This window comes from Lutra lutra, chromosome 4 (assembly GCF_902655055.1).
Source record: "Lutra lutra chromosome 4, mLutLut1.2, whole genome shotgun sequence".
Taxonomy (NCBI): Eukaryota; Metazoa; Chordata; class Mammalia; order Carnivora; family Mustelidae; genus Lutra; species Lutra lutra.
In genome coordinates, this window is record NC_062281.1 from 178522258 (window position 1) to 178548091 (window position 25834).

General features: G+C 52.8%; 2 protein-coding genes across 5 annotated transcripts; both read left to right on the top strand.

Moving 5' to 3' along the window:
* Nucleotides 1-279: 279 nt before the first annotated feature.
* On the top strand, nucleotides 280-11777 carry TRIM63 (tripartite motif containing 63). 2 transcript variants are annotated; one of them, XM_047727721.1, is made up of 9 exons: nucleotides 280-585; nucleotides 1441-1613; nucleotides 3685-3853; nucleotides 4616-4711; nucleotides 5929-6162; nucleotides 6923-6945; nucleotides 7243-7367; nucleotides 9809-9886; nucleotides 11182-11777. In XM_047727721.1, the coding sequence occupies exons 1-9, from the start codon at nucleotides 427-429 to the stop codon at nucleotides 11190-11192; spliced, it is 1068 nt and encodes a 355-aa protein (XP_047583677.1). In that variant the 5' UTR covers nucleotides 280-426; the 3' UTR covers nucleotides 11193-11777. The 2 variants fall into 2 exon arrangements, with proteins under 2 accessions (XP_047583677.1, XP_047583676.1); XM_047727720.1 differs by lacking the exon at nucleotides 11182-11777 and having other exon boundaries at nucleotides 9809-10328.
* Nucleotides 11778-17478: 5701 nt separating this feature from the next.
* Nucleotides 17479-24938, top strand: SLC30A2 (solute carrier family 30 member 2). Of its 3 annotated transcripts, none has more exons than XM_047727562.1 (8): nucleotides 17479-17659; nucleotides 18317-18537; nucleotides 19235-19381; nucleotides 20103-20256; nucleotides 20989-21145; nucleotides 21874-21979; nucleotides 23104-23238; nucleotides 23727-24938. In XM_047727562.1, the coding sequence occupies exons 1-8, from the start codon at nucleotides 17610-17612 to the stop codon at nucleotides 23870-23872; spliced, it is 1116 nt and encodes a 371-aa protein (XP_047583518.1). In that variant the 5' UTR covers nucleotides 17479-17609; the 3' UTR covers nucleotides 23873-24938. The 3 variants fall into 3 exon arrangements, with proteins under 3 accessions (XP_047583518.1, XP_047583517.1, XP_047583519.1); XM_047727561.1 differs by having other exon boundaries at nucleotides 23732-24938; XM_047727563.1 differs by having other exon boundaries at nucleotides 23668-23778.
* Nucleotides 24939-25834: the final 896 nt, after the last annotated feature.

Below are 25834 nucleotides of genomic sequence, written 5' to 3' on the forward strand. Positions count from 1 at the left end.
CCCTTGCTAGCTTACCTGCCTGGTCTGGGAGACTAGTCTCTGGAGGAAACTCTGGTAGCCTTTCCTCCCCCCACGCCCGCCCACGAACAGGCTGTTCTTGTTTACGACCCTCCTCCCGGGAGAACAGCGATTGCTCATCCCTCCATGTGATTTGAGAGGGCCGGTCTTTCAGGCCTGGAGGAAACTCAAGCCCCAGCCAGCCACTTGGCATTGGAATGCTCAGCTGGTCCCCTCTTGGAGCTCATGTGACCGGGACCCGGCTATAAATATCAGAGGGGCCTCAGACCAAGACAGAATTCGGGCGCCAGGAGAAGAAGGCAAAGAGGCTCTGTGTGGGTATTTTGTGACAAAGGCAAGACCCCAGGTCTGCGTAGAGTGAAGCAGGTGAAGGAGGCAGCCAGGTGAACCCCCACAGCTCCCGACAATATGGATTATAAATCAAGCCTGATCCAGGATGGGAACCCCATGGAGAACCTGGAGAAGCAGCTGATCTGTCCTATCTGCCTTGAGATGTTTACCAAGCCGGTGGTCATCTTGCCTTGTCAACACAACCTCTGCCGGAAGTGTGCCAATGACATCTTCCAGGTCAGTGCCGGGTGGGGCCGAGTCCCGGGCCCCAGGTGGCGGCTCAGCATTCCTGTCGTGGAAAGCCATTCTCTCTTAGTCAAGGGCTTCTAAACAAGGGCTGGCTTTCTCCCGGACAGAGAAAGTCCCGGAGGAGACCTAGGGGCTGAAGGAGGCTCGGGGGCAGCTCTGGCTGCCCCATTCCTTCTCCATGACGCGTGTTTCCCGTCCCCACCCTGCCCCCAGCTCCCCCACCGCTGCCCTGAGCCTGCAGTTGACTCTCCAATCAGGAGTCAAATGCCTCAAGCGATAAGTGGGAGAGGCAGGAGGAGAGGAGAGAGAAACCAGACCCCAGGGGCTGGAGCCAGCTCCCTGGTGGCAGGGGGCCCAGAGCTTTAGGAGGAGGAAGGTGGCCAGGAGACACTGGGCAGTAGAGGCGTCTTCCTTCTCGAGGCCGGTTCCATATAATATGGGGCTAGAGGGAATCCATGTGCTTCACAAGGGAATGGGAAGAGGCAGGACTCAAGGTTCCCAGAAGCACTTTACAAAATGTTCTCTCACAGTTTGATCTTTGAATTAGCAGCCTTCCCAGCTGGGTCTAATAATCATGCCCCTTGCATGAATGGGTTCTCCAACCTTGGAGCGAGAAGGTTGCTTGTCCAAAGTCACTCAGAAGATGACCGTGACTTGAACCTAGGTCTGCTGATCCCAGACTCGCTTAGCTGTTTCTTAGGTGCTCCCCACTGTGAGTGGCTGGCTCTCATCTCAGGGCGGGGAGCTCCAGGTCAAATGGTTTGACAAGAATGGTTGGGGGGAGCAGGAAGAAGGACAATCAGAGATTGTCCCAGGCTTCACCTCTGTCCTTGTCACCTGCAGGCTGCAAATCCCTTCTGGACCAACCGGGTTGGCTCCGTGTCCATGTCTGGAGGCCGTTTCCGCTGCCCCTCCTGCCGCCACGAGGTGATCATGGATCGTCACGGAGTGTACGGCCTGCAGAGGAATCTGCTGGTGGAGAACATCATTGATATCTACAAGCAGGAGTGCTCCAGGTCAGTCCACCTGGCCGCCAGGAGCCCAACCTTCCTCCCCAGCCGGTCTGTGCCCGGCTCTCCCAGGCTCCTTCCCATCTGCCTGGGGTCCAGAACCCTGGCTGGAAGAGCTAGACTCTCCAGTCTAGAGAGCCATCTCCCTCTTCCTCGAGTAGAGCGGAGGCTCATCTCTATCCCCTGGCCCTGGCTCTCAGTGTCACTCAGGGAATAGGAAGAGCCCAGACATTAGGCTGCCCTCCTAGCAGAGACTGAGACAGGAACCAGGGGAAGGGCGAGATGTGACAGGGAGAGGGATGCACTAGGGCCAGCTTAGTGGCCGCGACAAGCAAAGAAAAATGCCCAGAGAGAACACAGCCGGTCTCTCTATGGCGAAGGTGACCGCTATCACTGTGGGCCCTGGGGAAGCTTCCTCTTGCTGCCCCACCACAATCCTGTGGATCAGGCATGACTTTCATCAGCCCCATTTCACGGATGAGGGAGCTGAGGCTTAAAGAGATGATGTCAATTGCCAAGCTTTCCCAGCTGGGAAGAGAAGTGGCCGGAAACAGCTCCGACAAATCTTCCAGGCTGCTGCCCTCAGGCCTTTTGGTCCCAAACCGTCACTCAGTGGCTGCCTGCAGGCAGTGTCCTTCCCAAGCACAGGGGACAGTCCAATCTTAGTGAGAAAAAGCCCTGACTGGGCGAACCATTGGCGAGTCTGACTGCTACTAAGGCACTGTGGGAACTTGGGTGAGTCATTTTCCCTGTCTGCAGAAGAGGACAGTGGGGTTTGTTTTTGTGACTCTCAAATAGGGTTTTGATGGGAAATGTTAAACGTATCAAATATTTGTGGAGGACCTCCTGTGTGTACCCACCATACTAAGCATTTTCAGTGTGTGACCCTGGTTTAATTCTGATGGTAATCCATGCAGCATTCTTACCCTCGTTCTCCAATGAAGAAATGGAGGCTCAGAGAGGGTCAGAGGGTGGGGGTAGAGCCAGGTGGCAAAGGGAGACCCCTGCCAGGATGGGGGGCCCTGGGCTAAAGGATGAAAGGAAGGTAAGTCTGGAAAGGAACTTATTTAAGAATGGGGGAGATAATAATGCCTGGGGTGTGACCAGTTGTGCACGGCTGTTCAGAGGTGAGGCATTGCCATGGGTGGGGGATAGTCATCAGCTGACATTTGTGAGATACTAGCTGTGTTAGGGGGTGGGAAAGCAGCGGCAGTGTAGGCACGGGGTTGGCTCTAAATGGCGTATAGTCTAGCTGGGGAGGTAGGACTGAGACCCCAAAACTGAGCCTCAGATGGGAAGAAACTGATGCCCCAAGAGAAACACAAATAATATGCCAGAGTCCCAAAGGAGAGAACACCACCGAGGGAGAAAAGCATTTGAAGAATGTGTGTTTGGGAAGGAAAAACCTTTCTGGACTTTAAGTTGAGGCTTAGGCTGAGCTGTTAGCCATCCCTGGGCTGCCCGTGTTCTGGCTGTGTGACTTGGGACCCACACATGGCTTCCTTTGCTGAACCTGGGGCCACCCTCCCGACGTGCTTACAGATGTGTTCTCGCCACCTGCCCCGAGTCACGCCCGCCTCCACGCCATGTGCTTCACGCTGCAGAGATGAGGAGAGGCAAGTCTCCTTGCTCTGATGGCTGTTACAGTCTGGTGGATTAAATATAGAATTCAGTGAGGCCATGAGTGAGGCCACGCTCAGAGTCCAGCCTGCAGTCACCAAGAGCTACAGGGGCTATAATTAGAGCAAGTACACTCTTGTCTCCCCTGCCCTGACCGGATGGGTGACCTTGGGCAAGTCAGTTCACCTTTCTGTCCAGTTCCAACCCTGGGATTCTACAGCCTTTCCCATATTCAGCACTGGTGGGGCCTAAGGCCCACCACCAGCATCAGAGTCCCAGGATATGAGGACAGCCTTGGTGTCACTGGCTTTCCTGTTTCTGGGTCTCCAGAAAATGAAGAGGACTGGAGACAGCCAGTCACTGAGAGCTCAGGCCCTAGATCGGGGGTGAGGGGGCGCTGGAGCTGGGGAGGAGACAGGGCCTCCCCCATCTGACTTGTGCTTCTTCTCCACTGCAGTCGGCCCCTGCAGAAGGGCAGCCACCCCATGTGCAAGGAGCACGAGGACGAGAAAATCAACATCTACTGCCTCACGTGTGAGATGCCCACGTGCTCCATGTGCAAGGTGTTTGGGGCTCACAAGGCCTGCGAGGTGGCCCCGCTGCAGAGTGTCTTCCAGGGACAGAAGGTACTGTCCAGGGTGACCTCCACCCCTAGCCTGGGCCCTAGGGGCATGGCTGGAGGATTCAGGATGTGGATTTGATCCCTGTCGATCTGCTGAGCCGGCCTTTCAGGAATAGTCCCTGTGGAGGGACTTCCCAGGCCACAGGAGGAGGTGGCTGAGCTCATGGGTTATACTTAGAGCCACTTGAGAGCACCTGGGTGTGGCCACAGGGGAGCGACCAGACCCCTGGGTCAGGCCACCAGGGTCCTCTCAGGCCACGACTTCTAAATCCCAGGGTGCTTCGGGTCCCAGATACCTCTGTGCTGTGCTGATTACCTCTCCTGTGGCAGAAAGTGACCCAGAACCCACCCCCACCCCCCACCGGGGCCCCCAGGCCTGCGGGAGTCCCATCATCCTTCCCATGCACTAAGCTGTGGCCCCTCTTTCTGGACACTTCTTCCTTGCCTCCCACTCTTCTCTTGATCTCTCTCTTCTAGAACTTTCCAACTCTATTTCTTTTCTGCGTCCCTTCTTTCCTAGAAACAGACCCCTCCTCTGACAGTACATTGCTGTTGTATTTTGGTCATGTCCCCTTTTCTGGGCCTCATCTATAACATCAGGGACGCAGTATCTTTCTGATGTTCTCTGCTCTGGCCCCGAGCAGCAGCTCAGAAAGAGGCTTTTTCTGGCAGAGGGGAGGGCGGGTGCCACCCCTGAGAAGACAGGCTCTGAGACTATTTCTGTCTCTCCTCTCCTGATCCCCCACCCCACCTCTCCTGCCACTAGACTGAGCTGAGTAACTGTATCTCCATGCTGGTGGCGGGGAACGACCGTGTGCAGACCATCATCACTCAGCTGGAAGACTCCTGTCGAGTGACCAAGGTGAGGGGGAAAGGAGTTCTGTCTGGGGGTCTGAAGCCTCTCGGGGCAACCTGGTTTCTGAGGTCAAGGTTCACCTGGGGGTAGTGGCTGCTGGTTGGGGCCTAGAGGCTGGGGTGTTCAAGCGGGGTTGGTGGGGTGGAGACCAACTGTTCCATTCATCCACTCATTCACCAAAGGCTTCTGGAGCACAGCTGTGGGCTGGGCCCTGCCAAAGGCACTGGGGATGGGGTGGTGACCAAGACAGACCTGATCCCTGACCTCAGGGAGCATCCCAGCAATAATTCTCAGTATTTCTTCAGCACTAATAGTTTCCAGAGTGTTGTCTTCAATGTGTCGCAGACTAAAGCTTCTCAAACTTAAAAGTGGTTCAGATCACCCTGGGATCCTATTAAAATTCAAGTTCTGATTCAGTAGGTCTGGAGAGAGGCATGAGGTTCTGCATTTCTAACAAACTCCTGGGGTGTTGCCCAGCTTGTGGGTCCATGGCCCACACTGTGAGTAGCAAGACTATAGAAGCAGAAAGAAAATTTTCTATCTCTGCAAAAGCAGCTGTGATTTTCCATCTCCACTTGAGGTGGGGGAGCTGGAGAGGAGATGGGGAGAAGGATCATCCTACTCCTGGTGGACGAAGAGTTGTGTGAAGGGAGGCTTCAAGGGAAAGAGGGGTGCATTGCTACTACTCATGAGATGCTCCCAGTCTGAGAGAGGGTAATAGAGGCCCCCAGTCTGATGAGATACTATTACTATTCCTATTTTATAGGTAAGCAAACTAAGAGGTAGCATCTGTGTTGGAGAGAAGGGAGCCTCAATGAGGAGGCCACTAGAAGAGGCCCTGCTGCTAGGACGAACTGAGGCAGAGCTTCCTGAATCCAGTCATGATCCTAAAATGGGGTTGTGGGGAGGAAGAGAATGACTTGGGCGCACATAGAGGGCCCCGAGTAGATCATTCCATCCGACCCTGGAGTCTCTATTTTTGACGAAGGGGCTAGCTTTCTCCTTGACACCAGCCTCCAAACATTATTGGTATGCTAAGTAGCTATGAGACCTCAGCAAGTGCTTTCTTTTTGCTAAGCCTTCATTTTGTCTTCTGCAAAATGGGGACATAGATCTCTCCCAGCTTCAGACCTCTGATTCCTAGCACACCCATCCCAGGAAGGAAGTGCCGGGAATAGGGAGGAGGACCCCACAAGGTACGACTCCGAGAATTCTGTCCCCAGGAGAACAGTCACCAGGTGAAGGAAGAGCTGAGCCAGAAGTTTGACATACTGTACGCCATCTTGGACGAGAAGAAGAGCGAGCTGCTACAGCGGATCACACGGGAGCAGGAGGAGAAGCTCAGCTTCATCGAGGCTCTCATCCAGCAGTACCGGGAACAGCTGGACAAGTCCACTAAGCTGGTGGAGACGGCCATCCAGTCCCTGGACGAGCCTGGTGGGGCCATATTCCTCTTGGTGAGCGGAACAGAAGGTTGTGGGCGGTCACTTCAACCAACGGGTCTGACTAAAGTGCAAGTCATGCGCTGTCACTGGTCACCCATGTGCTCCTGGGAAAGCCATTTAAGGCACTAAGCCTCAGTGTCCTCATCTGTAAAATGGGCGCACAATGATTCCTACCTTCTTTCCTCTTAACCCATTTTGTGAGGATCAAATACGAGGATGTTTGTGAAACATCCTCGTATTTGTAAACTGTGAAATACAGTGTCCATGTAGACTGTTCATCGAGAACATTCTATGGGTCAACCACAGAAGCAGAGACAACAGAGATGAACGAGACACAGCCCTGCCCTAGAAAAGCTTGTTGGGAGAGCACAGAAAAGGATCAACGATAAGATTTCACAGCTCAATAAAAATTTCCAAACACATACTGTGGACCAGGGTTTGGGCTAGACATTGGGCATAAAAAGGTGATTAGGGTATGACTCTCATCTTGGAGACTTGGGGGTTTAAGAGTGTTTAGAATGATACTCTGAAAATCCAAGCTTCCTGCCATGACCAAGGAAAGGTCCTAGAGTGATGACCAAAACCCATGCAGACCATGAACAGAAGGAAAAAACCCAAGTGCTGTTCAAGTCAGGGCAGGGAGCAGGTCCCACTGAGGCTACGGAATGGCACCAAAGGCCCACCTGTGGCCCATTCACTGTTTTTGCTGATTTCTTGGGGCCACTTCTTCTGTATTCCTAACCCTTCGCTCTTTCTCTCTTTCCCCCAACAGAGTGCTAAGCAACTCATCAAAAGGTCAGTATCTCTCCAGGACTATGATCCAAGGCCCCAGCTCCCACCAGGGCCTCTGATCTCTGCCCAGTGGGCCTCCCCCTGTGCATGAGGTCGGCTGGGAAGGTCTCAGCAGTCTAGCTTTCCTGGCCTTTGCATCCCCTGCCTTTTGTGAGAGAAGAGAAATACCCCACCCTCCAGGGGGAGCCTCTAGGTGCAAAGCCTGGGTGTGGGTGTAGATACATGCACTGATGTGAACTGGAGCTAAGACACCCCCTTCTCTCACCCTGCCCCTCCTTTCTCTCTCTCCCACCCCCACAGCATTGTGGAAGCTTCCAAGGGTTGCCAGCTGGGGAAGACAGAACAGGGCTTTGAAAACATGGACTACTTTACTTTGGACTTGGATCACATAGCAGACGCCCTTAGGGCCATCGACTTTGGGACAGGTAAAGGAGGCGGCAGTGCCACATGTCTATTTCCCCGATAACATTAATATTAATTATAATATAAATATAATATATATTGTAAAATAATATAATATTATGTTATGCATTATAACATAATATTATAATATTAATAATATTTCCCTAATAACATGTCTATTTCACCCCTGGTAATCTGCTTCCCTTCCATTGAGCCCCACCTGGACGCAGGTACACTAGTAAACAGCCAAACTCCGACAGCCAAGTTCTTCAAGAGCCCAGAGCCTAGCACAGCACCTGGCACATAGTTATCGCTCAGTCAATTACAGATGGACCTGCTGCTGGGAGGCACACGGCAACTGGAGTCAGGCAGATTAAGTTCAAATATTCGTTCTGCTACTTGTTATCTGTGTGACCTTTGGTGAGCCCCTCTCCTTCTCCGAGCTGCATTTTCTTTTTCTTTTTAAATTCTTATTTATTTTAAGTAATCTCTCCACCCACCATGGGGCTCAAAGTCATGACCCTGAGATCAAGAGTCATGCGCTCCTCTGCCTGCATCTGCCAGTCGCCCCTGAACTGCATTTTCTAACTTTAAAAATTAAGTTAAAACGTGGGCCTACTCGTCGTGACCACACCAGGGTGCTCTTGCAACAGATAAGATAGCGATGCAGGGAGTTTGCCCCGTACTAGATAAAAAGTAGTTATAAGGCTGGGCTTAGCTTCCGCTTCTTTTTTTTTTTTTTTTTTTAAAGATTTTATTTATTGATTTGACAGAGAGAAATCACAAGTAGGCAGAGAAGCAGGCAGAGAGAGAGAGGAGGAAGCAGGCTCCCTGCTGAGCAGAAGGCCCGATGTGGGGCTCGAACCCAGGACCTGGGATCATGACCTGAGCCGAAGGCAGCGGTTTAACCCACTGAGCCACCCAGGCGCCCCTAGCTTCCGCTTCTTAATCCTACCATCTCTGATACTTGGGCACCTTGATTTACCTATTATTATGTCCTCGTTTCTGTTTGTAATTACTCTACCACAGAGTACCTATAATAATTATAACAGCATAACCATAACAATAATTAGGAGAAAGTAATAAGGGGAAATGAGGAAACCAGATGAAGAGCAAAGATTTAATGATTTGCCCAAGGTCACACAGTTGCAAGGTAGCTATTTAGAAAGAGAGAGCGGATCCAATTTTGCCAAGTGTTGTACTGATTTGAGAGGCGATGCTCCAATGACCCACTGGGAAAGACAGAGCTGGCCCGTCCCACACAGGCTTTCAGAATCTGATGTTGAAGCTATACTCAGAATCCAAAATACCCCACTCGTTAAATTCTGTCATTTAACTTAATGAGATAGTTTCTATTGTTGTCTCCATTTTGTAGTTAAGGAAATAAAGCTAAGAGAGGGTCAGTAATTTGCTGGAGGCCACACAGCGAGTAAGTAGCCCAAGCAGACTCCACCAAGGGATTTGGCTCCCAACACCCTAGGGAGGAGTCTATGAGACGATGCGTGTAAAGCGTTTGGCGTGCGCGTGTGTGCCCGTGCACACACACGATGCTTGGCACAACATTTGGCACATAGTAAGTGCTCGCAGATGCCGCTAAGAGCACTTAATTGTGATAATAATTCAACAACAACAACAAAACCCACTGGGTTATGCACAGGTCCCGGCTATGTAGCTGGAAATTGGACTGATGTTTTGGAGGCATGAACTCTTTCAAACCTCTCCCTACACACTCTTGACAAATGCCCTGCTCTCTGGTGATTCCCGCAGGGCCCCAAAGCATTAAGGAAGTGGCTTGGGAGAGGGTGGGGGTGGAGAACAGACACGTTCCCTGTTAGTGGAGCTTGATGGCAATGTCCTGGGATGGGAAGGTGAGGACATAGGTCGCTGCCTGTCTGTCTGGGGCTCAGCTTCAGAGAACTATCAAGGAGACGGCCCAGGAGCATCCCCCACCCCCAGCCACCCCTTTGTAGGCTGTGGAATGAGGAAAACTGGACAAGGAGTGCTAGGCAAGCAGATTTCAAAGACTGGGCAAATTCCTGCAAGACAAGGACTCTGATCCCTGAGACCCAGGGAGTTGGGTCTCCTCAGGTGGTGTGTCTCTGTCTAAATGGGAGGCCTGCAGAAGCACAAAGCGTGCTCCCCCCAAAGTCCCCTCTGGACACTGGCAGGTTAAGCGATAGGAGCTGCTGTTGCTACTAGAACAGAGGTGTGCTGAACCTCCCTCCTTTGGAGGTGTGTGAGAAGGAAGGAGGATGCCAGGGGGAGGAGGAAGTGGGTCTCCGTGTAGCTTAGGTTCGGCAAGCTTGTCACCTCCGGGACCACTCATGTCACCACATGGCCATGGGGTCTCAACTGGGGGTCAGCAGGGGTTTGGATAAGTGCTGTCTCCAGCCTGGTGCCCCTTCGAGCAGCTCTTCTGAGGAGTTGGCCCCATCCTAATACAGTGGTTCTTTGTCACACACAGATGAGGAAGAGGAAGAGTTCATTGAAGAAGAAGAAGAAGATCAGGAAGGGGAAGAGTCCACAGAGAGAAAGGAAGAAGGTAAGAAATTCATCGTTTGTTTGTTCGTTCAGTCATTCAACACCACGAAATCCTGACTGTATGCAAAGTCCTATGCTGGACCCCGGGGATGAGGCCAGTATGTGGTGATGGCCCTGATATGTGTTTTATCCCTTCTGAGGGTAAAGTCCTGTTCTCTTTATCTTGAGAGAAAAAAAAAACCAAAAAACAAAAAACAAAACAAAACAAAAAAAAACCCAAAAAATTATTCACAATAGAAAGCTCTCTAAATGATCTTCCTGAGTGGAAAGCAATACAGTGTAACATAAAAAACGTAAAAGACAAGGGAGTTATGAGCCAGGCTAGGCCCGCTAACTTTTGTCTGGCCAGCACAATGTTTAAATTTTTAAAAATTAGTTGCCAACATTTAAAAAAGTAGGAGATGGGGGAGAGGTTTTTTGTTTTTTAAGAGAGAGAGAGAGAGGAGAGAGGAGAGAGGAAAGGGAGAGAGAGGATCCCAAGCAGGCTCCATGCCCAGTCTCACGACCCTGAGACTGTGACGTGAGCCAAAATCAAGAGTTGGAGGCTTAACCAGGCGCCCCTGTTTTTTGTTTTGTTTTGTTTTGTTTTAAGGAACTTTCAACTAAGAATCTGGACCTCTACCTTCTTGTAAAAATTTGGGAAGAGCTAACAATGCTTGCCCCCACCCGACCCACCAATCCCAGAGAGCGGGCGCTGGGTAGGGACCGCCCCCTCTGCCAGTTTGCTCCGCCCACCACTGCCACTCAGTCTGGTCCTCTGCCGGCTGCTGGGAGCATCTGATCACCCACGTGCCCTCCCGCAAGTCATTTAGAAAACTCTCTGAGCCGCAGAGCTGGTTAAGTGCCTGGGTTCTGAATGGCAGCTTTCCCAAAAAACGAATGGTATAATCTTGGGCTGCTCACAACTTTTCAGAGTCTCAGGCTACCTATCTGTGCACTCGGGAGTGATACTACTGACCTGAAAAGGTTCTGATGAAGAGTAGATGTGATCATTTAACACAGTGGCGCATAGAAAGGACGTGTTTGCTGATTAGCACATGTTTGCTAATAGGATTTTTCAAGCCAAGTTACTATTGGAACTAAATTCCAATACAGTTGAAAAATACAGGATGCTCTTTCGGAGTTTTGTGTTGGATCTGCAATCCATCGTGTTTTGACGACTAAATTCTATTTTTCCTTAAGAAGGCAGAGGCCTGGAAGGAATTGGAGTCTGATAATTTTGTCACTGGAGTTTGGTAAACCCTGGATCCCCCCGTGCCCTGTCTCACCTTGTGTTTCTTTGTCTTTTTCTTGCAGGACACCAGTAAGGAACTGGAGGAGGGAGAGACCTTCTGGATGCAGAGATGCTGGGGAGGGTGGGGAGGGGCGCAGCCGCCTTGGTGACAGGCCCAGGGAGGGAGAGGTCGGGCCCCTGGAGGGACAATGTGAAGGTGTATCTTCTCTCCACTCAGAGAGCAGGGACTAACAGTAGGACCCCCACTGCTGTGTCCAGCAGCCACTGAACCAGAATTGGTAACGTGCTTGAAACAACCACACAGGACACTTTTCTACGTTGGTGCAAAATGGAATATTTTGTACATTTTTTAAATGTGATTTTTTTGTATATACTTGTATATGTATGCCAATTGGTGCTTTTTGTAAAGGAACTTTTGTATGATAATGTCTGGTCATTGTGTGACCAGCTATTGTTAGAAAGAGGGGAGGGAAGTCAGACTGACAAAGCTGCCCTTTTCCTTTCCTGGGAGGGAGGGCTGGGGATCACTCACAGGCCTAGAAAGGGATACTGTACCGAACAGGTGTCAAAGCCCATCACTGACGTAGGGGATGGCACCTGAGTTTGTGTTACATGTTGTTCAATAAATGCACAGCGCTCTCTTTCTGTTATTACCAAAGAGCTGGGGTTTCATTCAGCCTGTTGTTCTGGAGAGATGATCTTAGAGCGGATGGACAGACGGCCTGATGAGAAGTGTGCCGTGGCTTGGTTTCCACCCCACCAAAGAAGAAATTCTTTAAAATAGCATTTCCCACTGGGAGGGGCATGGAAAACTGACCCTGAGAGGGGGTCCCCTAGAAACAGGTTTAGTGCCTTGTTCTCTGGTTCTCCCTAACACTGGGACAGAAGCAAAGCCTCAATGCTGTAGCCTCAGTGCGATCCCAGGGCAGCCAGAGGAGCAGGAAGTGGCAGCGGGACAGGAAAGGAGGGAAGCAAATATGACATGGGACTTGGGGCATCACTGAGCCTGCCACGGCATCACCAAGAGACCTCCTGCTGCTTGCTCAGTCCCTGAGATGTTTCTAGCAGGTCCTAAGGAACACAACACTGCTCAAACCAGTTCATCAGAGGGAAGGAGGGAGGGAATTCTGTCTCTGTCTCAGTATAGAAGTCTGCCTCCCAGAGTGTTAATTCCCTTGCACTTCCGGGATGCACTTCCGGGTCACCCCCCACCCCCGCCTGGGGCAGCTGCAGGGGTGGGGTGGGGAGGCTAGAAGACGCACCTGACTGCAGTGTTGGGATGAGCGGAGCCTCTGGGCCCAGTTAGGTTGGACATGGGTGCTGGCTTGACATGGGTGCTGGCGCGGCTGCTGCTCTCACCTCAGGCGGCCCAAGAGTAGCTCTGCGGGAGCCCGGCCAAGCCAGCCACCAGAGCTAGGGGATGGGTTGAGGCAGAGACCAAGGCCGAAATAGCATCCAGGGTCTCCGGGAACAAGGAGCCAAGGAGCCAGTAGAGAGGTGAGGCTGAGCGGATCCAAGAGGGACTTACTGGGTCTGAGATGCTGCAGACTTACACATTTGAGAAACACTGCAGAGTCTGTCCCAAGTTTTCAACATTGAGAACACAGCAGCAAGGTAAGAGCTCTGAGCAGTCCTGCCATAAAGAAGGCTATTTAACCTTAGACAGTGATCGGTCCATCTAGTTAATGGTGTTTGAAATACCGCCGCTTGATATTTCCTGGTGGATTGAGTATTTAACCCAACATTTCCCAGCTTATTCATTCACGTGATGTCATCCAGAACTAGTGTCCTGTGGAGCTCACTTTACAAAAGTGCTTCAAACCCATCACACCTTTGCCCATTTTTATTCTGGGACCAAGACTAACTCAGTCTCTAACTTTGAATTTTAAAATTTTCTCTCATTTCTAATCCTTTCTCAAGTTACTATTTTTTTAAACCAATCATGGTGTCTAAGTGGGATGTATCTCCTGAGAGGATGAGGGCCCCCACATGTGGGGTGACAATGTGTGGAAGTCAGTGGTGCAGGTCGTGACAAGAATTCACCTGAGGCGGGACATCTGGCTGGTTCAGCTGATAGAGCATGTGACTCTTCCTCCTCCTCTTCTTCTTTTTCTTTTTCTTCTTCTTCTTCAGATTTTATGTATTTATTTGAGAGAGGGAGAGAGCGAGCACAAGCAGGGGTGAGTCTCAGAGGGAGAGGGAGAAGCAGACTGCCTGCTGAGCAGGGAGCCCGACATCGGTTCCATCCCAGAACCACAAGGTCATGACCTGAGCTGAAGGCAGACTCTTAACCTGCTAAATCACACAGGCACCCTGAGCATGTGACTCTTGATCTCAGGGTCATGAGTTCAAGCCCCACACTGGGCATGGAGCCTACTTTAAAAAAAAAGAAAAAATCACCTGAGGCAGAATAAAGGAGATAGAAGTTTACTGAATATACCTGGAAGGGAGCAGAGGGCAAGACAGCAGAGGCCAGGCTGTCTGCAAGGAGGCAGGGGTGGCCGCTGTTTATAAAGGAGGAAGGTGAGGCAGTGTGGTGAGGTATGGAAACTTCCCCCTTTTTGGTACTTATGCCGTGTTATAAGTGGCCCATTGGTTACTTCAGGCCTATGGATATTTTGAAGGGGGGGGTCCCCGTTTGCCTAAAAGCGGCCCCTACACAAATTGTGTTATATATTACACACAAATAAACAAAACGGGCTATAGATTTAAGAAACTGCTGCATAATGCAATTCTGTGTTGGGACTGTGCAAGGCGAGGAAGAGAACACTGCCAGCCCCTGGAAGCCTCAGAGGGCCCCCTCCTTGGAGGTAGCCACTGTTGTGCCTTTTTTGGTAATCACACACTTGCTTTTTTTTATAGTCCTGAGGTATCTTCCGATAGGCCATGACCGATGGAATTTCCGGACAGAAAGAGAGAGGTCTCCATCATTTTGAAATCACAAGAATCAGTATTACAACTGTAATTACACAGTAAACAGTATTACCACATTCTGCCTCTAAGTTGCTGATAACGTGAGAAAAGGCATATCAGTCCACTATCTTCTGGACTGATCTCTTATCGGAAAGAACAGGGAAGGCAGTCAAAGCTAGTAGACAAAGTTTTAATTCCAGGGAGGTATCTCTTGATTGCAAATGGGAAGGTCTCTACTTGGCCACAAAAAGGGCTCTGCTTATTCTCGAAAACCAGAACACTTAAGGGTAGTAATGGAAGGCTCTTGATCAAAAACTTCCCTTAAGGGGCCCCTGGGTGGCTCAGTGGGTTAAAGCCTCTGCCTTCCGCTCAGGTCATGATCCCAAGGTCCTGGGATAGAGTCCTGCATCGGGCTCTCTGCTCAACGGGAGCCTGCTTCCCCCCTACCCCCAACCCCCCCGCCTGCCTCTCTGCCTACTTGTGATCTCTCTGTCAAATAAATAAATAAGATCTTAAAACAAAAAACAAAAAACTTCCTTTAAGATCATTGCTGTAAGAAAGGAAAGCTTCAAAGGGGTTATGCCAGTGAATCTTCAATATGGTTCCATAGCCTGCTGCATTCGAATCACCAGAAAAAGTTAATTTTTTTTAATCTTTATCTTTTATTTTTTTTAAGATTTTATTTATGTACTTGAGAGAGAGAGAGATCCCAAGTAAGCAGAGAGGCAAGCAGAGAGAGATAGTGATGCAGGTTCCCAGCTGAGCAGAGAGCCCAATGTGGGGCTCGATCCCAGGACCCTGACTGAGATCATGACCTGAGCTGAAGGCAGAGGCTTAACCCACTGACCCACCCAGGTGCCCCAGAAAAAGTTTATTTTTCCCTAACCCTTTAATTTGGGAAAATTTCGAGCATATGGAAAGGTAGAGGGAATAGTATAATGTACCCATCAGTCAGTTTCAACAGTTTTTGACACATTTGTTTCTTCTCTATCATTACCCATTCCCAGCACTGGGATTATTGGGGTGCAAATCCCAGATATCAAATCATTTTATCTTTCAATACTTTAGGTAAAGGTACTTTTTTTTTTTTTTATTAAAGATTTATTTATTTGAGAGAGACAGAGGGGAGAGAGCAAGAACAGGTGCTGGAGTGGGGGATGGGCAGAGGGAGACCGGGAGAAAGAATCTCAAGACGACTTGCTGAGTGTGGAGCCTGGCACGGGGCCCAATCCCACAAGCTTAAAATCATGACCCCAGCCAAAAATCAAAAGTCAGACACTTAGTAGACCGAGCCACCCAGGTGCCCCTGCAATCTCTATTTTTAAAATAAAATTCCTTAGGTTGAGGTCTAGGAATTGCTAGGTCATTCCCTTGGGCCTCCTGGCATAAAATAAGGGGACCTAGCACTTTTTCACTGTATCAAAGTCTTGACTGGTCTGACTCTTGCAAATCAAAGTACATCTTGGAAAGTATTAATTTAAAGGAAAATTGACATAAAAGGTTTTTATAAAATGGATATATACATCTGAATCCAACTTATAAATCTGCATCTATTAAGACTTACAATGTGCTCTGAATTGAAGGGAACAAAAAATGTGCTTTTTTTAAAAAGATTTTATTTATTTATTTGACAGAGAGATGGCAAGTAGGCAGAGAGGCAGGCAGAGAGAGGGGCGGGGGAAGCAGGCTCCCCGCTGAGCAGAGAGCCCGATGTGGGGCTTGATCCCAGGACCCTGGGAGCATGACCTGAGCCAAAGGCAGAGGTTTTAACCCATTGAGCCACCCAGGCGCCCCAAAAATATGCTTTTTAAACCATAAACATTTGCCATCAAATAAGTTATAAGATTTTTTTTTTTTTAAGATTTCATTTATTCATTTGAGAGAGAGAGTGGATAAGTGGGGGGAAGCAGCAGAGGAAGAGGGACAAACAGATTCCACTCCCCCACCCCCCCCACCCACTGAGCAGGAGCCCCATGTGATTCCTGGCTCGTTCTGAGGCTGGATCCCAGGACCCTGTGATCATGACCCCAGCTGAAGGCAGACACTTTACCCACTGAGCCACCCAAGTGCCCCAAGTTGCAAGATTCTGATTGAGTTGATTTGATGCAGCCTTTTGGGAACCTGCATTTTAACACCTTTTCCAGGTAATGCTGGATCTCCTGGTTCTTAGACTGTACCAGGTAAACCACAAAGCTTAAGGTGGACCTTTCTCACACTCATTGACCACGGAAGGTGGAAAGGCACTCAGTGGGTACCCAGTCTGGGTAGGCATGGTGCTGCCACCCTCACTCCGTGCACCTGGTCTCCAAATAAAGTGACTCTTGTCCAGGAAAGACTGAAGGAACCTCTTTATCCCCAATGGTGTGGGCAAGTAGCTTGCAACTTAGACACTTGTCTACGTGAAGGGACGTAGCCGAGCCATGGTCCCCTAGACCAAGCGTAACTGGGGATGATGAAGTGACTGGGTTGAGAGGTCAGCAGTCCAAAGAGTTTTCTATATAATAGGTCCCTATCAGACTCCATCCATAAGGCTAGGCCATAAGGTCCTGACACACGCGCCGAGCCCCAGCAAGAAGACAAAGCTTAAAGTGGGTAGGGCACCAAGCCAACCCAGTCGGGCCAGCGTCTCCGGTGGAACACCACGTACAGCACCTTCCAGGGGCTTCTGTGAGCGGCTGCAGGGCGGGGAAGGGAGGGAGGGTGGTGTCGGTTCTCTGAAGATGGGGACTGCAGCTGAAGGCCACACTGCTCTACGTAGGAGTGGAGATAAAGCTACTCCAGATAGTAATCCGAGCGCGAGCGCGCGGGAGGGGAGGAAGAGGCGCAGCTGCAGTGGCTGGGATGGGCCCGTGGGTCACAGCCAGTCCTAGGGAGGGCTCCTGCCCCAGCCCGAGGGTACGCATACCCCGCCCCCAGGAGAGCCCCCCTCACCTCCGCCCTAGTCTGAGCTGAAGGACGCAGCCAACCCCGGGAGCCTTCAGCCTGAGGGGACAACACACCTAACCTCAGGAGCCACATTCCTGCCCTCAGGGGACCCGAAGCGGATTTCCACGAACCGAGATCCGAGAGAGCCTCGGCAGGCTGCGGACAGTCGGGCGCAGGGGACAGTGCGCGCAACCGTCGCCTAGTCCTAAATCACGCGGGGTGGGCTCCTCGGGCCCCAGGGGCGCTGGAGACCTGGTGCTCGGGGTCAGCGCCGGGAAACCCTGTGCAGCCGGCCTCCCCTCCCCCTTCCCGGCGGGCTTTTGCACACGACGCCAGCGAGCGGCTTCACACGGGGTGGCCAGGGCCGGATAAAGCGGGCGGGCGCGGGGCTCAGCTGCGGGCGCGGACTGGCTGGAGCGGCCTGAGCGGACGGAGCGGCAGCGGGACGGACCCCAGCGCGGCCCGGGCGGGAGTTGCCGCGCGGAGCAGCAGGCAGGCGGGAGGCGCGGGCTCAGGGGAGCGGGGAGCGGCGCGCGGGGCCCTCCGGGCAGGTGGGCGCGCGCTGCGCAGCGTCCCGCGCGCAACTTCCAGGGCGCACTGGGCACGGCGGCCGCGCGCCTTCCCGGACCGAGCGCGGGGCGTGCGGGGCCCCATGGAGCCCACGGAGAAGCAGCATCTGGTGGACGCCAGGCCGGGAGCCCGGTAAGGCGAGAGTCTGCGGAGCGGCGGGGATTTCAGCGGCTCCGGACGCATCTCCTGGTTTGCCGTTTACAGTGGACGGTTTTGCCGGAGGCTTGAACTGGGACGGGGAAGGAGAGAGGAAAGAGGGAATCGAACCTGGACGGGGGGACCACCCCTCCTCCCCCGCCCCCCGCGGCTGAGCGCAGATCCTGACCCCTGCCCACTAGTGGGCAGTCGCATGCTTGGAGCCCCGCCCTTGGCCCGATACTGCCCCCGGGGCAGCTCCGCCCTAGGAGGCCGTGTGTCCCCAAGTGCTCAAGAGGGGCGTCTGCTCTCCTTGAGCCTGGGCTCTGTTCCTTCTCCGTGCTTGGCTGCACTGGCCCTGCCCCTTGGCCGTGTCCCAAGGTCTTTTCCTTCTCCGTCTTTGACCCGGGTGCGGTGGGGGAGGAAGGAACACCCTCGGCCAAGACCTCAAGACTCCTCGACTGGTCATTTCCCCAGTACCCCACTCCAAACACAAGTTTTTGGTCACTCCTCAGCTTGGAGTGCCCTTAGCTATTCTTTGAATTGGACGCATGGGAACGTTTGCCAAGACCCCATAGAGAGATGGGACTGGAGTCTGGCCTCCTTGCCCCCAACTCAGAGCTGAGTCCGCCCTCTCCCATCCTCTCTGGCCAGGTCTTACACGGGATCTCTATGGCAGGAGGGGACTGGCTGGATCCCTCTGCCCCCATCTGGCCTGGACTTGCAGGCCATTGAGCTAGTCACTGAGAGTAATCATTACTGTCATGCCCAGAAGGGTCCTGGCAACCACTTCGACCCCAAGAAGGAGCGGGCACGGCGACAGCTTTATGTGGCCTCTGCCATCTGCTTGGTGTTCATGATTGGGGAAGTCATTGGTAAGAACCTTTGTCCTAATTAAACGAAATTGGGTGCATGGATAGTCTCATGATCTAAAAGTTTTTTCTCCAGGATGTTCCCAGTAATATTAATTAACTAATAGCCTTGGGGCATCTGTGTGGCTCAGCCCAGAGCATGCATGGCTTGATCTCAGGGTCGTGAGTTCAAGCCCCACGTTGGGTGTGGGGCCTACTTAGTTAAAAAGAACCTACTAATAGCCCCATTTATTGAACATTCACTATGCTGAGTCTTTTACATACAGGTTATCTCGTCCAGTTCTCATGACATGCTCATACTGTCATGGGTGGTGTTCTTATTTTATAGATGATGAAATGGAGGCATGTTAGGATTAAGTAATCTGCCCAAGATTATGCACAACCAGTGTGTAAGGGATGGCCTGGATGCTTAGAAGGAAAGAGCATTTACTGAGTGCCTCCTATGTTTTACAGGCCCTATCTGAACTTGATTTTCACAATTCCCCTCTTAGTAGATCATGTCAGTCCCATTTCACAGATAGAAGTTGAGGCTCACAGGAAGTTAGTGACTTATGCATGGTTACACAGCTAATGGGTGGAGAGGTCCCAAATCCATGGTTTTTCTCCAGACCCCATGGTTTGCCTGCTGCACACACAGTCTGAGAAGTTGGCTCCATGGGTTGCTGATAAGGCCCCTCCATCTCGGGTCCTGCCCCTGCAGGTGGGTACCTAGCTCACAGCTTGGCGGTCATGACTGATGCAGCCCACTTGCTCACTGACTTTGCCAGCATGCTGGTCAGCCTCTTTTCTCTCTGGATGTCCTCCCGACCAGCCACCAAGACGATGAACTTCGGCTGGCAGCGAGCTGGTGAGGACCCTGGTTGGGGTGGGAATGGGGTTGGAAGAGGAGGCAGGTCAAGATGTGGGTTCTTTCGTGGCTACAACAGGTAGATCCCTGAGTGAGGCCAGGAGAGTGACTTGGGGTGGGGAAGAGAATGTCAGTTTTAGCTTCTGTCATTTGGTAGCTCCCAGTCTGATGGGGGAACCCTGGTCCCCTGTCCTCTGGGAACCTCCAGTCTGCAGAGAAGGAGAGTTCACCTTTCTAAGAAATGAAATGGCCAGACTTCAAGAACAAATGACTATGTCATTAACTCTGCACATAATTCCATGTGGAATAATTTCCCGGGCAGGGAAAGGTCAGCAAAACCTACTGGAAGATAAAGGCTTTAAGCCCCCTTTAGTTCATCTCTGGGCCGCACTATCATTTTCTTCTTGGTGGGAGATGCCCCAGTCTCTCCTCAGAAGCCTCTGTTTGTCAGCTGAGCAAGGTATATATTTTAGTAAGTCAGTTTCTTTACATGTAAAACAAAAAGGGTTGACCCAGGTGACTTAAGTTCCTTCTAGCTCTGACGTCCTTTGATGGATGAGTGGTGAGGTAAGGTGTGACCATGCCAGCCATAGCTTTGGCAGAGCCCAGGTGGCTCCAGACCCTGACTTTGCAGGGATGGGGCGGGAGGATCGTGGAGGGCTGGGGAGGCCTCCTCAGTCTTAGGACCGCATGCTAAGATGGGTGTTGGGTTCTTCCTCAGAGATCCTGGGAGCCCTGCTCTCTGTACTGTCCATCTGGGTCGTGACTGGAGTGCTGGTGTTCCTGGCAGTGGAGAGGCTAATCTCTGGGGACTATGAGATCGAAGGGGGGACCATGCTGATCACGTCGGGCTGCGCTGTGGCAGTGAATATCATGTGAGTGTCGCTTCTGTTCCCTGTGAGTCCTCCTTCCCACTTTTCACATGCACGTCTGCATGCCTGCTCTCAGCAGAAGGAGGCCATGCATAGGCCACAGGATGAGAATTCCCCTAGTGGTCTGAGCTCTAGTTCCTGGAATACCTCAGTTCTGCCTTAGGCCTAGGCTGGAGCCGTTGAGAGCTGGGAGTCTGGGGTGGCATCAGCTCGGCCACCTCCCCACCATATGTATGCGGGAATAAACAGGGAGCCTTCATACCTCAAATGGAAGGGGGTCTAGCTCTTACAGGAGCAGATGTCTGTAAGGGCAGAATTCAAGTTCTTTTTCAAGCCGATGGGCCTAAAAGTGGTATCAGTGAGAGGAAGAGTATGTGGAACTTGGGTGTCATGTTTGGCCTTCCTCTCCTGGCTCAGTGGGCTTGGGCAAGTCACTTCCCTCTCTAGGCCTCCGTTTCCCCTTCTGTGAAAGGATGGGGAGAACAGGATGACCTCCATGGTGCCCTCCTGTCCTGAGAGTTGGCGTCTGTGTTCCCAGATTTAGCCTGGCATTGGAACTGAGCCCATTCTCCCATGGTGCTCTGAACGAAGGCCATGGGGGTTGGGATCCTCACCAGGCACAGGGGACAGGCAGTTTGAAGATTAGGATTTTTGTCCCATAGGCAGGCCAGCCCTACTGGGGGGGCCTCTCCCTGCTATGTCAGTGAACCCTTGGCTTTGTCTCTGCTTCTGCAGAATGGGGTTGACTCTTCACCCGTCTGGCCACTGGCACAGCCACGACCCCAGCCAGCAGCAGGAGAACCCCAGTGTCCGAGCTGCCTTTATCCACGTGATTGGAGACTTTCTGCAGAGCATAGGCATCTTGGTGGCGGCCTATATTTTATACTTCAAGGTCAGAGCTGGGGACAGAGGGAGGTAGGCTGGGTGGGGTGGGAGTGGGCAGAAGAGTATAGATCAAGTGGGGGCTCCTCTCTGCACATGTCCCTTCCCAGGTTCTAGCTCCCTCCCCGCTGTATGGGGAGAGGAAGGAACATTTTTACCCAGTGCCTACCAAGTGTCAGCACCTCTGATCTTCACAGTAATCCTGAAGAGCAGCTGGTGGTGTTTCTGCAGCTCAGAAAGGTTCAGTGACTTAGATGGTGTCACACAGCTGGGAAATTGTGGAGTCAGATTCAAACCCCCAGGCCTGTGGGCTGCCGATGCATTGCCCACTGCGCAGAGGCAGAGTGGTGTAGTGGAAAGAGCCAGGCCTTAGGGTTGAAGCCTGGCTCCAGCCCCTGCAAGCCATGTGATGGATAGTCCCTCACGCTCACTGATCCTGTTTCTCCATCTATAAAATGAGATCGTGGACCATTGGTATCTAGGATTCCTTTTAGTTTTGTTTACACTTCAGTCCTTTGGGCAAGGAGGGGTGGGAAGGGACTGTCTTATCCTGAGCTGTGATCTCTCCTGCCTGTTCTTGTGGGCACAAAGGCAGAGAACTGGGAGGCAGAGCCAGGGTGAGGCCTGTACCCACCCGCAGAGAGCTCCTCTCCCCGCCGCAGCACTGGGTGGGAAGGGAGAGAGAGTCTGAGGGTGTTGGGTGGTGAGCCGCTGCTCTGCCTTCCCCTTTTTCTGTAGCCAGAGTACAAGTACGTAGACCCCATCTGCACCTTCCTCTTCTCCATCCTGGTCTTGGGGACAACCTTGACCATTCTGAGAGATGTGATCCTGGTGCTGATGGAAGGTAACCTGGGCTTGGGGCTCTCCTTTTGCTCTGGGCTCTCCAGCACTAACAAGTTTGGTGGGGATCAGGGTGGGGGGAGCAGGGGAGTCCTAGCACATTGGCAGGGAGCCATGGTCTGGAGCCTGGCACAGGCTGGAAAACCTCCTGGGGCCCCAGGCCAGTCTTGGCATCAGCTGGAGCCCTCAGGTGTGACTGTTCCTGGAAATATGACCCGGACTGAACCTTCCCTTCCCCTCTAGTCCCAAGGTGTCCCCTCCCTGCTGGCGTGTGTCCTCCCTGCCTAGTCAGGTTAACTTATAGGTGGTGTCTGTACCAACAGCTGCTCCGCCCCTCCCCCATACACCTCCGCAGTCTCTAGCTGCCTCCCTTTGGGCAGAGAGGGATGAGGATTCTGCCTCCCATTACACAGGTGGCAGACTGAGGCTCAGAAAAAAAGGATGGTGGGTGTTGGACAAGACTCCCCAATCCCCTCTAGCTCGTTGCCTTCCTTTCTGAGGCCTCTGCTCAGGAGCACATGGCTTGGCTGGGGGCGGGAGGGCTTCTTCTGCACTGGCAAATGGTCCACCCTGAGTTGCCACAGTCACCGGCTTTCTTGTGCCCCAGGGTCACGGGACCCTGGGGCTTTGTGTGGCCAGGGTCCAGTCCTAAGTTGGGTGCTGATGTGGAGTCAGCCGGAGTGTCTGGCTGCGATTCAGAGCATTTTCCCCCAGGGTGTGGCAGCCCTAGATAAAAGTGATGATGCTGCTGATGGCCCGTGTGGGCGCGGGGGTCCCCTGATTCCCATCTTTCCTTCTCCTTTCTGTTCTGGAAAACAGTCATTGGGCACTTGCTCTGGGCCAGGTACTGAGGATACAGCAGTAAACAAAGCAGACTGTCCCGTGCTCGTGGAGTTTCCGTTTTAGAGGGGGACATGGGGAAGGGACTGACAAGGTCATTTCAGATAGGGTCAGGCATGAGGAGGAAAATACAGAAGGGTAGTATGATGGAGATCATCTGGGGTGTGGGGGCAACATCAGATCTGCTGGCCAGGGTGCTCTTCTCTGAGGAGACGACATTTGAACAGCAGAAACCAGAAGGGGCAGGAGGGAGCAGGCTCCTTCAGCCCTTATCCCCGCCCCACTCAGGGACCCCCAAGGGTGTGGACTTCACGGCTGTCCGGGACCTGCTGCTGTCGGTGGAAGGGGTGGAAGCCTTGCACAGCCTGCACATTTGGGCCCTGACCGTGGCCCAGCCTGTGCTGTCTGTCCACATCGCCATCGGTGAGTGGCCAGGATCCTCAGGGCGGGGTGAGGGACAGAGGCTGCCCGAGGCTTGGGGCCATCCCCGAAGCACCTGAGGGCCTCACAAGTCTGCAGCAGCGCGGCTGGTTTTGAACTTGGCCCCACGCAGAGTACTTTATAGACCTTGTTCATTTGGTCATCACAATCCCGCTTCTAGATGAAGAAACTGAGACTGGGGCTTGGGTGGGGTGGTCAGGTCACTTGCCCAGGCTCTGACAGTGCCTAGGTGGCAGGGCCAAGATTCCCAGCCTTAAAGCCAGGGTGGCCCCTGCTCTGGAGGGATTGGGCCAGGTGTGGGAACTGGAGGGTGGCCCAGTGCAGGAATGGGACTGGGTGGGGGGTGCTCCCTGATGCCTGTACCATGTCCTGCTGCGGGTAGGGAATGCTAGGCTCCTGATCGTTCCTCAGGGCCCGAGTGAGTAAATTATTGTCCAGTGCCTCCCCTGGTGTGTCCTCTCTGCCCCTAGCTCAGAATGCAGATGGCCAGGCTGTGCTGAAGGCAGCCAGCACCTGCTTGCAGGGCAAGTTCCACTTCCACACCGTGACCATCCAGATCGAAGACTACTCGGAGGACATGAAGAACTGTCAGGAGTGCCAAGGCCCCTCGGACTGACTGCCTAGCCAGGTGCCAGCGGAGGCATGGACAGGACTTGCAGGCGGTGGGGCTGAGTGTTCCCCAGGCCCAGCTGGGACTCGGGCTCCCCTGGCTGTGTTATAAAGTGGGTCCCTCTCCTGACCTCTGCTCTGTGTTGAGTGTGAAGGAACTATCCCCTGCCTCCCCCATCTGACTAGATAGCCAGTTTAAGGACGGAGATGTGGCAAGTGTAAAGCGAGTATGACCCCCCTCCTCCAGCTTCTGGGTTGGTGCCTGGCAGGGCTGGGTTTGGGCCCCATCCTTACATAATGCCTTCTTACCCCAGCTTCTGGAAAGGCAGGGAAGCACAGTGAGGGGGGACAGAAGGGAGACTGGCTCCAACGTCCCCTTGCCCGCCTGCCTTATTCCTCATGTCAGTCTGGCCTTTGCCTTATGAATCTGTGAAGAAGCCCTTCTCCCTTTGCTTCTAACACTGTGGTGTGATTAGGCCTTGGGGGTTGGGAGTTGTGAAGACCCTGCACTCTCCGACCTGTCCCCCTGAGATGGGAAACCAGCAGGCACCTGAGGCCTGCCTGTGCCTTAGTCATTTCAGCTCTGAGCCACATTTCCCTTTCCTGGAGGGAGGAGGGTTCTGACCATGTCAGGACCTGGCCGGTTTCTTCTTTCCTTATTCCCCCAGCCCAGGAACCCTTGCCCTGGTTGGTTGGGGGTGGGTGGCAGCCCCACAGTCCCTGGCCCACTTCTTTTGTCCTGATAGGGTCTCAGGGATCTCAGAACCTGACTTCCGTGGGCCAGCGCTGTGGCTGGTGTGGCCTGACCTGCTCAGAATTTGAGGATGGAAGACAGAGGGGTTGGTGGTACAACGGGTGGGAGGCATTGGCTTCCTGAGGCGTAGGTAGATTCCTGAATTAGGGGCTGCTTGCATTGACAAGATGCAGAGGGGAGACTTGTCCCTAGTCTCACAGAGAAAGCAGCCACCCGACTCATTAGGTGGCGCTTCGGTCTCAGAGAATGAGAGACTAAGAGTGAACCTACCTCACAGGGTTGTTGTGAGGACTGGAACCAAAGTCTGTTAAGCACCTGGTGTTGCCTGAAGAGTGCGTACTTTGACCATCATGCTGGAAAGGTAGCAGCCTGAGGCCACCTTGCCAAAGAGCCAGATGGGCTTCTAGCCTCCCCAGGGGCAGCACTGACTTTGTCTTTCCTCTGCCCTGATTCGGGGCAGGATGTGGAAGGCTTGGTCACTTGGCCTTCCTCTGTGCTTCTCTTTTCCCATCTACAAAATAACCTCTTGATGTCTTTCAGGCATTGTCATCCGGGCTTACCTGTGATAAAGGTCAGTGGCTTCTTCAGCCCCTCAAAATCTGTGGGAAGTCATCGGGCCTGGAAGTGTGAGGCAGGGGGTTGCTGATGGCTGTATTCTGCTCTGCTCCATTCTCTGGGGTATCAAACCCCTTCTCCCTTCCAGGCCCCAGGAACCTGGATCCTGAGAGGCTGTGTACCTCTCAAGAGGGTCTACTTTTCCAGATGAGAAGACCAAAGCTCAGAGGGGTTGAGTCTCTGAAGTCACATAGCCACTGTGAAGCAGGTCTGGGGTTTCTGCCTCAGTCACTGGGCCTCCCTCTACAGCAGGAGCTGAAAACCTTCTGGGCTGCATGTTGGTACAGTGTGAGCCCTTGGGCCTGGCAGTGCCCTCCATGGGTAAGGCCATGCCCAGGCAGTTCAGTGTCTGGGTGCCGAAGCTATGAGTGGGAAGGGGAAGCGTGCCTCTTTCTCTTTGCTGGGCCTGGCACTCAGAGCCCTCCCCGCCCTGGGAAGGTTGCCTGGGCCACAGCTGTCTGCTTCCTCACCCACCTTCAACTGCTCTTGACCCTGGGCCAGAATGCCTTCCCTCCTCTTTAACTCCCAGGCCCCCATCCACCTCAATAATCTAGCAACCCCATGCTTTCCAAGGGAGAGTCCTCTCTGCACCCCAGCTGT

What these genes read in the sequence shown, in the direction of transcription:
- SLC30A2 (XM_047727561.1), top strand. Translation starts at nt 17,610, where the DNA reads ATGGAGCCCACGGAGAAGCAGCATCTGGTGGACGCCAGGCCGGGAGCC. An exon ending in CTTCGGCTGGCAGCGAGCTG is followed by an intron (nt 19,382 to 20,102) that starts GTGAGGACCCTG and finishes GTTCTTCCTCAG; the next exon opens with AGATCCTGGGAGCCCTGCTC. An exon ending in GATCCTGGTGCTGATGGAAG is followed by an intron (nt 21,980 to 23,103) that starts GTAACCTGGGCT and finishes CGCCCCACTCAG; the next exon opens with GGACCCCCAAGGGTGTGGAC.
- TRIM63 (XM_047727720.1), top strand. Translation starts at nt 427, where the DNA reads ATGGATTATAAATCAAGCCTGATCCAGGATGGGAACCCCATGGAGAAC. An exon ending in GTGTCTTCCAGGGACAGAAG is followed by an intron (nt 3,854 to 4,615) that starts GTACTGTCCAGG and finishes TCCTGCCACTAG; the next exon opens with ACTGAGCTGAGTAACTGTAT. An exon ending in GCTAAGCAACTCATCAAAAG is followed by an intron (nt 6,946 to 7,242) that starts GTCAGTATCTCT and finishes CCACCCCCACAG; the next exon opens with CATTGTGGAAGCTTCCAAGG.